The sequence below is a fragment of the Coregonus lavaretus genome, assembly GCF_964263955.1.
Source record: "Coregonus lavaretus genome assembly, chromosome: 39".
Classification (NCBI taxonomy): Eukaryota; Metazoa; Chordata; class Actinopteri; order Salmoniformes; family Salmonidae; genus Coregonus; species Coregonus lavaretus.
This window is the reverse complement of record NC_140026.1, coordinates 10,325,783-10,343,076: the sequence shown is the minus strand read 5'-3', so window position 1 is coordinate 10,343,076 and position 17,294 is coordinate 10,325,783. Positions and strand designations below refer to the sequence as shown.

At 42.1% G+C, this 17,294-nt stretch overlaps 1 protein-coding gene across 1 annotated transcript; it reads left to right on the top strand.

Moving 5' to 3' along the window:
* Window positions 1-2,502: 2,502 nt before the first annotated feature.
* Window positions 2,503-11,211, top strand: LOC311112701 (uncharacterized protein; the record flags this gene model as incomplete). Its single annotated transcript, XM_084155832.1, has 4 exons — window positions 2,503-2,756; window positions 3,862-4,302; window positions 5,393-6,538; window positions 10,919-11,211. Exons 1-4 carry the CDS (start codon window positions 2,591-2,593, stop codon window positions 11,209-11,211), a joined length of 2,046 nt encoding a protein of 681 aa, XP_084011958.1. The 5' UTR covers window positions 2,503-2,590.
* Window positions 11,212-17,294: the final 6,083 nt, after the last annotated feature.

Here is a 17,294-nt window from a genome sequence, read left to right as displayed (position 1 = left end):
CTGGGAGGAAGAGCAGTTCCGTCTTGTCGAGGTTGAGCTTGAGGTGAATGGCCGACATCCAAGTTGAGATATCTGCCAGGCACGCAGAGATACGCGGGGGGGGGGGGGGGGAGAAAAGTTGTTGAGTGTCATCCTCATAGTAATGATAGGAGAGACCATGTGAGGATAAGACGGAGCCGAGTGACTTGGTGTATCGAGAGAAGAGGGGCTAGAACCGAGCCCTGGGGGACACCAGTAGTGAGAGTATGTGGTGCAGACACAGGTCCTCTCCACGTCACTTGGTAGGAGCGGCCTGTCAGGTAGGATGCAATCCAAGAGTGTGCAGACCTCACTAGTCGCAGGATTTCATCTGGAGAGAGGGGAGAAAGAGGTCAATGCATAGGGTAGTTCTGTGTGAGTGATACCAGTGGAATCAATAGGCTGAGTGAATGACTAGCGGATGTCGTCAACCTTTTTTTCAAAGTGGTTGACAAAGTCATCTGCAGAGAGGGAGGGGGTGGAGGATTAAGGAGGAGGGAGAAGGTGGAAAATATTTTTCCTAGGGTTAGAGGCAGAAGCTTGACATTTTAGAGTGGTAGAAAGTGGCTTTAGCAGCGGATACAGAGGTAGAGAGGAGGGAGTGAAAAGTTTAGTTTTCCTACATTTTCGCTCAGCTGCCCGCAGCCCTGTTCTGTAAGCGCGCAATGAGTCACTCAGCCACTGAGCAGGAGGGGAGGGCCGAGCCGGCCGGGAGGAAAGGGGACAGTGCGAGTCATAGGAATGCGGAAAGGGTGGAGTGTAGGGTCGAAGAGGCAGAATCAGGAGACGGGAGGGAGAAGGATTTAGCAGAAGGGAAAGATGTTAGGATAGAAGAGGAGAGAGGAGAAATGAGTAGACCTGTGCCACCGCCGCGACGACCAGATGCTCTCTGAGTATCAGAGAAAACTTAGTCAGATGAAGAAAGAGCAGCTGTTCTCTGGGGGGGATCCATGTCTCCGTCAGGGCCACACATAGGGCTCCCGAGTGGCGCAGCGGTCTAAGGCACTGCATCGCAGTGACCTGAATGACCTGCAGAGAGCTGGGACCAAAGTAACAAAGCCTACCATCAGTAACACACTACGCCGCCAGGGACTCAAATCCTGCATGGCCAGATGTGTCCCCCTGCTTAAGCCAGTACATGTCCAGGCCCGTCTGAAGTTTGCTAGAGTGCATTTGGATGATCCAGAAGAGGATTGGGAGAATGTCATATGGTCAGATGAAACCAAAATATAACTTTTTGGTAAAAACTCAACTCGTCGTGTTTGGAGGACAAAGAATGCTGAGTTGCATCCAAAGAACACCATACCTACTGTGAAGCATGGGGGTGGAAACATCATGCTTTGGGGCTGTTTTTCTGCAAAGGGACCAGGACGACTGATCCGTGTAAAGGAAAGAATGAATGGGGCCATGTATCGTGAGATTTTGAGTGAAAACCTCCTTCCATCAGCAAGGGCATTGAAGATGAAACGTGGCTGGGTCTTTCAGCATGACAATGATCCCAAACACACCGCCCGGGCAACGAAGGAGTGGCTTCGTATGAAAGCATTTCAAGGTCCTGGAGTGGCCTAGCCAGTCTCCAGATCTCAACCCCATAGAAAATCTTTGGAGGGAGTTGAAAGTCTGTGTTGCCCAGCGACAGCCCCAAAACATCACTGCTCTAGAGGAGATCTGCATGGAGGAATGGGCCAAAATACCAGCAACAGTGTGTGAAAACCTTGTGAAGACTTACAGAAAACGTTTGACCTGTGTCATTGCCAACAAAGGGTATATAACAAAGTATTGAGAAACTTTTGTTATTGACCAAATACTTATTTTCCACCATAATTTGCAAATAAATTCATTAAAAATCCTACAATGTGATTTTCTGGATTTCTTTTTTTCATTTTGTCTGTCATAGTTGACGTGTACCTATGATGAAAATTACAGGCCTCTCTCATCTTTTTAAGTGGGAGAACTTGCACAATTGGTGGCTGACTAAATACTTTTTTTCCCCCACTGTAGTTGACAAAACTACAAAAGAGCAAAATTAGATAATCTGTAAATAACTAGGTAAAATAGTGAGAGATGTGAGGTGTGGAGCAGTCAGCAGTTCACACACTACGTAGGCCACTGGGAAGACAGGCAGCACTTAAAGTAGATGGCCCTAGCTAGCAACAAGACAGCACTAGACCATAACAGATAAAGACAAAACATATATTTATCACTCCTGGAGATATCAGGAGTCCTCTAGCTATAGAATGAAGTCCCAAGCCGTTGCAGCTTTCAGGAGTCGCCTGTGTTACAATGAGTTGTCTTTCAATTCAGTTCATACAATAAATTATATAACATATTATAACGTTTTCCCCACATGTAGTTATCTATTTCCATTATCACTACTAGTCTGTACGTTGTAGTTAACGCTCCGTCCACGTAGAGGCGCTGTGCTGTGTTTATGGGCTTAACACCCGCTGATACAAACAGAAGAAGAATGCGGAAGTGAAATTGCGAATGGATTTGTTTTTTGTGAACACCATTCTTTCCTCGTGGAAGAAGCTACCAGCTGAATAGCCAACTAGTTATCAGTCGACTTAAAATGTCTAAACAACAGTCGTTTCATGTGTTTTTAAATGAGCGCTTAACTGCGGCTGCTGTGGAGATTTTCGGCGCAGTTGAGAAAACGGTAGTGGAGTATCAGGAGGAGAATGATCGGCTACGGAGACTTCTGCGGATCACACCGGAGATACAACTATGTAAAATAGGTACTTAGCTACAATGCCTTCAGAAAGTATTCATATCCCTTGACTTATTCCACATTTTGTTGTTTTTGTCAGATCACATCAGATATAAAACTATGTAGAGTAGGTACGTATGCACAGTGCATTCGGAAAGAATTCAGACCCCTTCAATTTTTCCACATTACAGCCTTATTCTGAAATGGATTAAATAAAAAAAATGTCCTCCTCAATCTACACACAATACCCCATAATGACAAAGCGAAAGGTTTTTTAGAAATTTTAGCAAATATAAACTGGTTTGGGATTATGTTTTGCTGAGTAGAAACTGAAAGGTGAATAATGTGTGGCCTCAGGTAGCCTATCAAATTCGATGTGCACCTGAGCAAGGTACACAACCCTAATTTATCCTGTGAGTTGCTGTAGATGAGAGCGTCTGCTAAATGACAAAAATGTCAAGTGTAATTTTGATGCCTTTAAAAAAAAAATGTTAATAAGAATATAATATGTTTCTGAACACTTCTACGTTAATGTGGATGCTACTATGATTACGGATAATCATGACTAAATAATGAATAATAACAGGGGAGGTTAGCATTTTGGGTTATGATGAACATCTTTGTTTCTTTTAACTTTTCTCACTTGTCATTATTGAAGATTCATTCATAATTATCCCGAAGTGTTCAGAAACATATTTTATTTACAATAAAACGGACTCCAAACTTACACAATACATTATTCACCATTCAGTTCCTGTTGGGCAAAAACACAACCAAAACAAACTGCAAATGCATTCAACAAGTTTGTGGAGTAACAAGCGTAATGCAAGGAATATGGGATCAAATACTACACTTTTTACTCTATTACACTAAGTTAATTTATCCAAACGCTTATGACTTATTCACCTTGGGGGACTAGATACATAAAGTGCTTTGATTTCTACATGGTGAAACAGATATGAAAATTCCCTAAAATAAAAGGTGACATTCTGTACTGTCACTTCATATAAAACATTTGATCTCAAATCCCAAATTCTGGAGTGTAGAGCCACATTTGTAAATGTTAGTTTCACTGTCCAAATAAATACATTGGGGACTGTGGTAACCTCTGCTCCTCCTCTCCTTCCCTCCAGACTCCCTGCAGCTCTCTGTCTCTGAAGAGGAGGTTCCCCCTGAGCAGCAGCACTGTGAGCACGAGTGGAGCCCCAGTCTGGGGCAGGAGGACCCAGAGCCCACACAGATTAAAGAGGAACAGGAGGAACTCAGGACCAATCAGGAGGAAGAGCAGCTCTTTGATACCAATGACTGCGTTTTCACGCCTTCCTGTGTGAAAAGTGAATGTGATCAGGAGGACCCGCTTCAAGAAGCCATACTAGCTGAATACCCAACTCTCAGTCGACTGAAAATGTCTAAACTACAGTTGTTCTGTGTGTTTTTAAATGAATGTTTAACGGCATCTGCTGCTGTGGAGATTTTTGGAGAGGTTGTGAAAACAGTAGCAGAGTACCAGGAGGAGAATGATCTGCTACGGAGACTGCTGAGGATCACACCGGAGATAAAACTATGTAGAATAGGTTCGTATGTAGATCTAATACCTAGCTAGCTACGGATCTACTTAGTTAATAAACTGTTTTTCCGCTAACCGGGGATCTCCATTTCATCCATTTTTAAAGAACAGTTTTTTAATGTAGCTAAGATTCACCGGGCATGATTCAAAAGTTATCTGTCACAAAAATATTATTGAAATAGCATATATAGCGCAGCTCTTCTGGAGTCATTGAATATGTTTACGTGCACACTAATATTTAAACATTAAATTGATTACGGCATCAGTCATGTAAAAACCTTACTGTGCTTATCTTAAATCGGAGTTAGATCTTAATTTAGGTAAGCATACGCCAGTTAAAACACCTGTTTTTCTGAGTAATCTTTCAAATTATTAGGACGTGTAAACACCTTAATCAGAGTTCCAGTGGTGTGTTTGATCTGCTCATGTGCTAACACCAGCCGAGGTCACCAGCAGCGCAAGCCTCTATTTGGTGCAAGTCAAGTGAGTTTGGAACAACTGAAAGTATGCATCTTAGAAATAGTTTTCACACACAAACGTAATATGTCCCAACTCAGAATCAAATATGCTTCACAAAAAATATAATGGTCGCTGAGGTCAAACGTTTATTTTGATTGCCGATTATGTGCGTGTACACATACCCAGCGAATCTTCCTTTTGATTAGCATTAGACGCCAATGCATTTTAGTGGAGACATTGAGTACGTTTTACGTCCACATGAATCATTCAATATTAAATTGACTATAGCAGTAGGCAGAGTACGGCATTAGTCATGTAAACGCCTTACACTGCTCATCTTAATCGGTGTAAGGTCATCAAAACATCTAGTTTTCTGAGCAATCTTTCAAATTATTAGGACTTGTACAAGCTTTATTAAGATATCAAGAGCAGACATCCCCTGTTTGTCTATACATTGTCTATGTATTGTCTATACATTGCACATTTATTTTAGCCAGCTCCTGTTATTATTTTGATCAATGCCAATAAAGCAATTTTAAAATCATAGAGATCTATAATTCACATGTGGAACTCAAGTGTTCTATTTAATTCTGTGCTATATTGATGATAACCTCTACTCCCCCTCTCCTTCCCTCCAGACTCCCTGCAGCTCTCTGTCTCTGAAGAGGATGTTCCCCCTGAGCAGCAGCACTGTGAGCAGGAGTGGAGCCCCAGTCTGGGGCAGGAGGACCCAGAGCCCACACAGATTAAAGAGGAACAGGAGGAACTCAGGACCAGTCAGGAGGAAGAGCAGCTTCAAGGTCTCTTTGATACCAAAGACTCCATGTTCACGCCTCCCTGTGTGAAAAGTGAATGTGATCAGGAGGACCCACTTTGGTCCTTGACTCTTCCCCAAACCCAGACAGTGGAGAACAGAGAGAGTGACTCTAAACCAGTGGATCTCAAACCTGTTGGCACTGTGACCCACCTAAAGGGTCTCGACGTTCCCTGTGACCCTCCAGATAATCAGAACAATGCCTCCAGCCACAGCTCAGCCGTAAGCAGCGACCCAGTAGGACTTGACAGCAGTCCACTATTTGATTCTAACCCAACATTGGGGGAACACCAGACCAAACCCAGCACCACATCTAGAAAAATTCACCACTGCCGTGACTGTGGTGTAACATTTGCTCTGAAAGATGACCTGCAGAGGCATGTGACTCTCACCAAGAAGAGACCCATTGAATGTAGTTTCTGCAAAAAACGCTACAACTCCACCTGTAAACTGAAGGCCCATGTCAGACGCTGTCACGGTGGGAAACCCTTCACCTGCCCTGTTTGTGGCAAGACCTTCAAACTCAAAGGAGTTCTGTCCAAGCACATGAGGATTCACACTGGAGAGAAACCTTTTAGCTGTGGTGACTGTAGGAAAAGCTTTAATCGCAAGGAGCACCTAACCAGGCATAAACTGATTCACACAGGAGAGAAACCATTCACCTGTGGTGACTGTGGGAAAAGTTTCAATCGCAAGGAGATCTTAACTATGCATAAACTGACTCACACAGGAGAGAAACCATTCACCTGTGGTGACTGTGGGAAAAGTTTCAATCGCAAGGAGACCTTAACTACGCACAAACTGACTCACACCAGAGAGACACCATTTAGCTGTGGTGACTGTGGGAAAACCTCCAGTCTCAAAGGGAACCTAACCACTCATATACTGACTCACACAGGAGAGAAACCATTTAGCTGTGGTGACTGTAGGAAAAGCTTCAATCAGAAACAACATGGCTGCTCAGTCTGTGGTAAAAGATTCATTCAGAAGACTCATCTGCTGAAGCATATGGATAATATCCACAAAGGAAGCAAATGAGGACACAGAGAGTGGACTAAGATGGAGTATTGAGATACACACAGAGAGTGGACTAAGATGGAGTATTGAGATACACACAGAGAGTGGACTAAGATGGAGTATTGAGATACACCCAGAGAGTGGACTAAGATGGAGTATTGAGATACACCCACAGAGAGTGGACTAAGATGGAGTATTGAGATACACCCACAGAGAGTGGACTAAGATGGAGTATTGAGATACACACGGAGAGTGGACTAAGAGTATTGAGATACACCCAAGATCACCTGTGGACTCTAACTGGTCCTCCTTATCCTGCTCAGTCCAGTGTCACGCTAATGATCTAATTTATCTATGGCACAGCAATGATCTAATGTGGTGGTTGTCTGAACCCGACAGCTAAATGTTGCTACTCTTTGGGCAATCTGCACTTCAGACAACCACCACTTTTTTGGTGAACAACTGAGGGATGGGGTTGGAGAATTGGAAACACTCAATTTTTCGTAGACAGATAAATGGATACAAGATGTCAAAGTATTGTTCTACTGCAGGGTTTCCCAATAGGTGGTGGCCTGTGGGTGTTTTTTGTTTGGCCCCCACTGTTTTCTGAGCAAAACAACATCATATATAGATACATTTTTTAAAATTAATTTAGGGAATCTGTTCCCAAGTATTCCCATGTGTAAATAGATTTATATGTGATCATATCAACCAGCTCTCACAGTCTCACGTCAGAATTAGACGTTCATCCATGTTTCTTAAACGTCACATTTGGAAGTTGTTGCAAATGTAAAATCTGGACGTATTTAAGGTTTAAGTTTAGGCTGAATGGTTAAGGTTTGGGGTAGGCTTTAAACATCACAGGATTCGAACTTGCAACCTTTGGAATCAGAGGCAGATGCTTACGTCCGTCATCCCTTTCCACAAACCAAACCTACTTGAAGGTAACAGCGCTCACTGTTGCCCCCTAGTGGCCGATCTGACATCGCCAGACATGGACGGCAGTCGAATACTGATTTGTATCACGGGTAACTGGATCTTATCCCCTGTGTTATCAAGGTTTGAAATTATTCTGTTAGTTTTCAAGTACTATATCTGTTTGGTTTGGTGGTCCCGTGTAGCTCAGTGGGTAGAGCATGGCGCTTGCAACGCCAGGGTTGTGGGTTCGATTCCCACGTGGGACCAGTACGAAAATGTATGCACTCACTACTGTAAGTCGCTCTAGATAAGAGTGTCTGCTAAATGACAACAATATGTAAATGTGTTCTTGCAGTCAATTTGCAGTGTACAGATTTATAACCATGTTCCGTCCCCGAGACTAGCCGTTGAAGGAAAAATCCCCCCACCCCCCCGGCTGACGTGCTTGCCACCGACATTGGCAGCTTCTCACAGGCCCAAATGTCAAACTGAGCGGCAAGAAGACTCCCCATTAGGGTGCAAAGCTACCGGTAATTTACTAAAGTTACTGGAATCTTCAGTAATTGTGGTAGTTAACAAAATCTATGGCAATCTATTTTAACTTTGGTAATTTAGACTACATTTTTTATTCATACATAGTATTCATTTGTCATATCTGTGTCCATATTGTCATGAGTTTCTAGTAGATAGACCATATGGGTCAGGAGGTAATAACCCAATTAATACAAATTAAAAAACATCTAATCAACAATGGCATTATTTTCAATTAACTCTGCAACGCTTCCAACTATTGACTGTTCACAACTGCCACCAGTTTGATGCCAAAACATTTACACAACAAATACATATTGACATTAGTAAAATAAATAAGTGTGTACAAAAAAATATAAAGGATAATTCATGCTGAAATGCTCATATTAAACACCAATGGTATTGAAGTTGATGCTTTATATTTAGGATAATGTTTTACAGCTTTGTCATTCTATTTTGTATTTTTAAAAAATCATCTTATTTAATTATTTCATATATTTTACATGTGATAAGGCCACAGAAGGCCAGAGATGATTACAAACACCTGTAATAATCTGAAGTACCCAAAAGTGCCACTAGATATCGTGTGATAGATTACATAAAATCCTTGAAAGATACCAACATTCTGACAGTTTACTGGTAAACGTTTAAAAAAAATGTCCAGTAATATACCCTCCGTTTTGCAACCCTAGTCCCCATGGTTACTGAATACAGTGATGGAAGGTTCCGGACACCGCTATAGTTCTGGCGCCTCTAATGCCTCAGGGTCTTCTAGTGTTGACTGAACGTTATCCGAATGAGTTCAGATGAAAAGAACGTCGACCTCCATCCTAACCCCTCATTATGGCCAAGGGTTCTGTCTGACAGACATGTTAACCGGCCATTACAGTTGTCCACATACGACCCTCACACTGTTGCGTCGAGGGAAATGGACACCTACAGTGAGGCAAAAAAGTATTTGATCCCCTGCTGATTTTGTACGTTTGCCCACTGACAAAGACATGATCAGTCTATAATTTTAATGGTAGGTTTATTTCCAGAAAAACGCATGTCAAAAATGTTATAAATTGATTTGCATTTTAATGAGGGAAGTAAGTATTTGACCCCTCTGCAAAACATGACTTAGCCTTGTTGGCAATCACAGAGGTCAGACGTTTCTTGTAGTTGGCCACCAGGCTTGCACACATCTCAGGAGGGATTTTGTTCCACTCCTCTTTGCAGATCTTCTCCAAGTCATTAAGGTTTCGAGGCTGACGTTTGGCAACTCGAACCTTCAACTCCCTCCACAGATTTTCTATGGGATTAAGGTCTGGAGACTGGTTAGGCCACTCCAGGACCTTAATGTGCTTCTTCTTGAGCCACTCCTTTGTTGCCTTGGCCGTGTGTTTTGGGTCATTGTCATGCTGGAATACCCATCCACGACCCATTTTCAATGCCCTGGCTGAGGGAAGGAGGTTCTCACCCAAGATTTGACGGTACATGGCCCCGTCCATCGTCCCTTTGATGCAGTGAAGTTGTCCTGTCCCCTTAGCAGAAAAACACCCCCAAAGCATAATGTTTCCACATCCATGTTTGACGGTGGGGATGGTGTTCTTGGGGTCATAGGCAGCATTCCTCCTCCTCCAAACACGGCGAGTTGAGTTGATGCCAAAGAGCTCTATTTTGGTCTCATCTGACCACAACACTTTCACCCAGTTCTCCTCTGAATCATTCAGATGTTAATTGGCAAACTTCAGACGCCCCTGTATATGTGCTTTCTTGAGCAGGGGGACCTTGCGGGCGCTGCAGGATTTCATTCCTTCACGGCGTAGTGTGTTACCAATTGTTTTCTTGGTGACTATGGTCCCAGCTGCCTTGAGATCATTGACAAGATCCTCCCGTGTAGTTCTGGGCTGATTCCTCACCGTTCTCATGATCATTGCAACTCCACGAGGTGAGATCTTGCATGGAGCCCCAGGCCGAGGGAGATTGACAGGTCTTTTGTGTTTCTTCCTTTTGCGAATAATCGCACCAACTGTTGTCACCTTCTCACCAAGCTGCTTGGCGATGGTCTTGTAGCCCATTCCAGCCTTGTGTAGGTCTACAATCTTGTCCCTGACATCCTTGGAGAGCTCTTTGGTCTTGGCCATGGTGGAGAGTTTGGAATCTGATTGATTGATTGCTTCTGTGGACATGTGTCTTTTATACAGGTAACAAGCTGCGATTAGGAGCACTCCCTTAAAGAGTGTGCTCCTAATCTCAGCTCGTTACCTGTATAAAATACACCTGGGAACCAGAAATCTTTCTGATTGAGAGGGGGTCAAATACTTATTTCCCTCATTAAAATGCAAATCAATTTATAACATTTTTGACATGCGTTTTTCTGTATTTTTTTGTTGTTATTCTGTCTCTCACTGTTCAAATAAACCTACCATTAAAATTATAGACTGAAGATTTCTTTGTCAGTGGGCAAACGTACAAAATCAGCAGGGGATCAAATACTTTTTTCCCTCAATGTACTTCTTTTCACAGACACAGGCAATACGAAAGCTTTATCAGTTATTCTTCGTTTACTATGGGTGAGAGAGTTCTGGGCTAGGGCATATCCGAATAGACTCTCACATTGCATGGCGGACGCTGTTACTGCAGCATTTCGGCTGGCCGGCCAGCCTTTGGCTTTTTTTTTTCTGTGGTGGTGCATTCTACTGGAGGAGTAACTGCCTTACCTGGACGATTGGCTGGTCTGTGCCCCATCCAGGGAACAGGCCACAACGGACACGAGGACCCTCTTGAACCACCTGATAGTTCTGGGCCTCACCCTGAAGGAGTAGAAGACTCACCTGACCCCTCACAGAAGTGAGTGATTTACCTCCATAGACTCTCATGAGGGCACTTCTCCCTCCAGGTGAGAGTAACTACCCTACCTCAATCGTTTCCGGCTTGGATGAGCCGTGTCGGTGTCGGTGCCAACAGAGACTCGGCCTACTGATGGCGGCCCAGCAGAACCATCTCAGTCCACTCCAGCGATGGTTCAACTCCCACAGCCGGCACTCAAATCAACACAGACTCCATCAACTGTTGGTGATGAGTGCGTGTTTGATGGCTCTATCGAAGTGGCTATCCCGCTCCTTTCTGTTAAAGGGGGTGAGCCTGATCAGAGTCCACCGCAGAGAGCTGGTGTGCACCAGCAGCCACTGAAGGACTCCTTGGAGTGGCCAACACATCAATGTGCTGGAGCTCAGGCCTAGCTCTCCAACAGCATGACCTGGTCCATAGATGCAGGAAGATGTTTGGGGATTGGGGTGCTGCAAAAATAATGTTTTTGTTTTTGTGGTCCTCTGTAGCTCAATTGGTAGAGCATGGCGCTTATAATGCCAGGGTAGTGGGTTCGATCCCCGGGACCACCCATATGTAAAAATGTATGCGCACATGACTGTAAGTCGCTTTGGATAAAAGCGTCTGCTAAATGGCATATTATATTATATTATTATATATATATTTTTTGGGTGGGGGGGGTACGGCGACCACATTTAAAATACCCAAATGCGGGACAACAGGATGATTTTGCGGGACATTCGTGAGACAGTGTAGCATACATGAATAAAAAGATTTGGCAGTATCCCCCCCCCCGCCTGTTGAGTTTTGGTCACATTAGATTTTATTTAGATACTATTCAGCTACCGTCCTAAAATCTCATAAGAAATAAGGTGGTGTTTTTGGTGTAACAGTAACATTATTATATTTGGTTATGTTATGTAGAATACTAAATTAATCATTATGTGATCTTACAAGACATTGATTCAGCTTTGATGTAAACTTTACTAAAGGAGCACCTACCACTGCTGTCCGCTGCACCGAAGCAACTACCCACCCAACTACCCAACTACCCAACTACCTATCCACCCAACTACCCAACTACCCAACTCTATTCGCCTCCTCAAAATCAGGTGATGTAGAAACGAGAGACCACCTTTTTATGAACATCTGGGAATATTTGGCCAAGGAAACATTTCTGGTTGGTCTCAGGGAATGTAAAACAGTTAGGAAGGGAAACTGTTACACAACGGGATTGAGTGAAGTAGCAGCAAATGTGTTGAATGAGCAACTAATGAGCATGGAGAGCCTCACAAGTTTGACGGACTTACCTTCTAATACTGCCATTTATTTACTTTTTTGTAGATCTTCATCAGAACAACACATTTCACTGCACCTCTCTGGAGAGACAATAAAACATTAATATTTTTTAAACACGCTTTTTGTAAGTAGTTAGGCCCGACTGTCCTCTTCTTCAAGATTAGCTGGAACTAAGATTATGGATACACTGACATGATACATGCCTCTCCGCCCCCCTGACGATGTTGCCCGCGCTATAGACGGCTAGATTGGTCCGCTAATACCCTCAGCAGCCCTACTTCTCGCGGCTATGTCCTGGTCAACTCGCAACAGTTCCAGCAATACCTGGTAGGATGGCAGCGGACATGCTCGGCGAAGAGATGGCCCGGCGGAGGAGGACTAGAGTCTAACCTCAGGTGGTGCTACAGCTGTGGGACAGTTTCGGGAGAACACAGGTGGACCTGTTTGCATCTCAGCAGAACACTCATTGCTGGATCTCCTTGGCTGACCCCTCCAGGCCCTCTGCTCGATCAGGCTCGGGGGGGGACACTGTGGCATCCAGACCCGCACCGCCTCCAGCTTTGGGCTTGGCTTCTGAGAGGCGTTAGTGGACCAGTCTAGGCCTTCAAGACAATGTGGTGAACACGTTGCGGCGCGCCAGGGCTTCCTCCACCAATGTGTCATATCAAATGTGGATGGGGCATATTCTGTACCTGGTGTGAGAGTCGTATGTGCAAACAATTTTACGGTTTTCACAGTCACTGCTCGATGCAGGCTGAGCAGCATCCACATTGAGAGTGTATGTAGCCGCTATCTCGCCATGACGACGGCCAGGAGGGACCCATGGGTGGCCACCCATTGGTCTCCAAGGCCTACATTCAATCAGATCAAGCGTTAACCAGCGATAGCAGATGGTGGTGTCGGAGGGGTAACCGGTTGGAGCTGTCAAAACGGTGAGCAGCTCCAGGTCATTGTCACGAAGCCACACCCGCCACCACTCAGAAGTTCAGAAACTAGAAAGCGTAGGCTATATAGAAATAATTACGCTCAAAATTGAAAATTAATTTCTATCATCCTAATGGTGGTGTAGATTACATCCGGTGTTAGAACTGGTTAACAAGGCTGCATGGGATTTCTCTTAATGCGACTCCGTGCAGCCAATGGCAATGTCCACTGGATCTGGTGACACCCATATATAGCTTTGATTGTTGTTCCATGTTCTGTTTTTTGGATTGTTTTTATTATTTATATATATATATATATTTTTTGCGGCTTGGGTATGAGAAAAGCACTTTACAAATTAAATGAATGTATTATTATTATTATTATTAATGTTCACTTTAGGTATAATTCCAGGAGCTGCTTGTGGATTGGACAGTTCTAACACAGTTCCGCCTCCGACACCGTCAAAACAACAGCTAAAGCGGAACTGATTGAATCAGGCCGCAAGTTTATGAATGGAGTTCGTCGTCTGTTCAGCAATGGCCTGCTTGGTGCCAAGTTGGGACCTTGATGTGGTGCTGTCGGTGCTTGCTAAGCAGCCTTCGAGCCCCTAGAGTCGATGTCTTGGGAGCACCTATCCATGAAGGTGACATTCCTGTTGGCTATTACCTAATAGGGTGTGAACTTCATGCTTTTTCAGAGAGCACTGAAAAGGGACCAGACAAGAGGAGTATCATCCTCCGTCTTAACCCCTCAATTTTAGCCAACGGTTCTGTCTGACAGACGTGAACCGGCCCTTACATTTGTCCGCATATGCCCCTCCTGCAACTCTGTGTGAGCTGGGTGTTTCTGCAAAAGTGTGCAAGGTGATGTTGTCTGAAATCAATATTAATATAAATCAGTATCAATATTTTTTATGTATCAATAACCTGGGGTTTTACTACAAGGTATAGACCAGTGATAATGGAAATAGATCACTACATTTCTGTCAGTAACTGAATTGAAGGACAAGAAATTGTCACAGGTGACTCCTGATAACTAACAGCTTGGGACTGATGTGACAGCGTACACTAAACCAGAGAAAACGGTTATCAAGAGATATTATAAAGAATATTATTGAATTGGGGCTGGAAAAACACTGTAGTTCACTTAAAAGAGAGTTTGCACTTATACAAAATGCACTTATCAGGAGACAACTGTACATCATTACTCCCAAAATATTCAAACAATTTCATGTGTGAGCAGCATTGGGTTAAAATGAATGAGAAATACACTTAAAGACAGATGGAAAGAGATGGAATGTATCAATAATGTCAGTCAGACCATTCTCTCATCACCCTGGGAGACAGGAAGTAAGTGGTTTCTGGTATCAAATCCTAGATGCCATACCTGCCGTTGTGCCCTTGAGCAAGGCACTTAACCCCCCACAACAATTTATCCACGGGCGCTGTAGTATGGCCGTCCCCTGCTCCAACCTCTATGTATGTGTCTCTTTCGGATAAAAGCGGAAGTCAAATTTCCTTTGGACCTTGTGCACAATTACTTAGTGTCAAATTTGATTTACATAGAATGTTTTGCTAAAGTCAATCGCTTTAAGATGAGCAGATAAGTCCAACTTTATTGTCCATTAAATTTAAACAGAATGAAAATGTGTCGTTGGCGCTCTGAGTTACACTAAAACGATAAAAACATACATAAAACATACAGAAACACATTAAACATTTACATGTCAGAATGAAACACATTAAACATTTACATGTCAGAATGAAATGTCAGACTAAAACACATTACACATTTACATGTCAGAATGAAACACATTAAACATTTACATGTCAGAATGAAATGTCAGACTGAATCACATTTCACATTTACATGTCAGAATGAAATGTCAGACTGAAACACATTAAACATTTACATGTCAGAATGAAATGTCAGAATGAAACAAATTAAACATTTACATGTCAGAATGAAATGTCAGACTGAATCACATTTCACATTTACATGTCAGAATGAAATGTCAGACTGAAACACATTACACATTTACATGTCAGAATGAAATGTCAGACTGAAACACATTAAACATTTACATGTCAGAATGAAACACATTAAACATTTACATGTCAGAATGAAATGTCAGACTGAAACACATTTCACATTTACATGTCAGAATGAAATGTCAGACTGAAACACATTACACATTTACATGTCAGAATGAAATGTCAGAATGAAACACATTAAACATTTACATGTCAGAATGAAATGTCAGAATGAAACACATGAAACATTTACATGTCAGAATGAAATGTCAGAATGAAACACAATAAACATTTACATGTCAGAATGAAATGTCAGAATGAAACACAATAAACATTTACATGTCAGAATGAAATGTCAGACTGAAACACATGAAACATTTACATGTCAGAATGAAATGTCAGAATGAAACACATTACACATTTACATGTCAGAATGAAATGTCAGACTGAAACACATTAAACATTTACATGTCAGAATGAAATGTCAGACTGAAACACATTAAACATTTACATGTCAGAATGAAATGTCAGACTGAAACACATTAAACATTTACATGTCAGAATGAAATGTCAGACTGAATCACATTTCACATTTACATGTCAGAATGAAATGTCAGACTGAAACACATTACACATTTACATGTCAGAATGAAATGTCAGACTGAAACACATTAAACATTTACATGTCAGAATGAAATGTCAGACTGAATCACATTTCACATTTACATGTCAGAATGAAATGTCAGACTGAAACACATTACACATTTACATGTCAGAATGAAATGTCAGAATGAAACACATTAAACATTTACATGTCAGAATGAAATGTCAGAATGAAACACATTACACATTTACATGTCAGAATGAAATGTCAGACTGAAACACATGAAACATTTACATGTCAAAATGAAATGTCAGAATGAAACACATGAAACATTTACATGTCAGAATGAAATGTCAGAATGAAACACAATAAACATTTACATGTCAGAATGAAATGTCAGAATGAAACACAATAAACATTTACATGTCAGAATGAAATGTCAGACTGAAACACATTACACATTTACATGTCAGAATGAAATGTCAGACTGAAACACATGAAACATTTACATGTCAGAATGAAATGTCAGAATGAAACACATTACACATTTACATGTCAGAATGAAATGTCAGACTGAAACACATGAAACATTTACATGTCAAAATGAAATGTCAGAATGAAACACATGAAACATTTACATGTCAGAATGAAATGTCAGAATGAAACACAATAAACATTTACATGTCAGAATGAAATGTCAGAATGAAACACAATAAACATTTACATGTCAGAATGAAATGTCAGACTGAAACACATGAAACATTTACATGTCAGAATGAAATGTCAGAATGAAACACATGAAACATTTACATGTCAGAATGAAATGTCAGACTGAAACACATGAAACATTTACATGTCAGAATGAAATGTCAGAATGAAACACATGAAACATTTACATGTCAGAATGAAATGTCAGAATGAAACACATTACACATTTACATGTCAGAATGAAATGTCAGAATGAAACACATGAAACATTTACATGTCAGACTGAAACACATGAAACATTTACAGTGGGGGAAAAAAGTATTTAGTCAGCCACCAATTGTGCAAGTTCTCCCACTTAAAAAGATGAGAGAGGCCTGTAATTTTCATCATAGGTACACGTCAACTATGACAGACAAAATAAGATTTTTTTTCTCCAGAAAATCACATTGTAGGATTTTTAATGAATTTATTTGCAAATTATGGTGGAAAATAAGTATTTGGTCAATAACAAAAGTTTCTCAATACTTTGTTATATACCCTTTGCTGGCAATGACACAGGTCAAACGTTTCTGTAAGTCTTCACAAGGTTTTCACACACTGTTGCTGGTATTTTGTCCCATTCCTCCATGCAGATCTCCTCTAGAGCAGTGATGTTTGGGGCTGTCGCTGGGCAACACAGACTTTCAACTCCCTCCAAAGATTTTCTATGGGGTTGAGATCTGGAGACTGGCTAGGCCACTCCAGGACCTTGAAATGCTTCTTACGAAGCCACTCCTTCGTTGCCCGGGCGGTGTGTTTGGGATCATTGTCATGCTGAAAGACCCAGCCACGTTTCATCTTCAATGCCCTTGCTGATGGAAGGAGGTTTTCACTCAAAA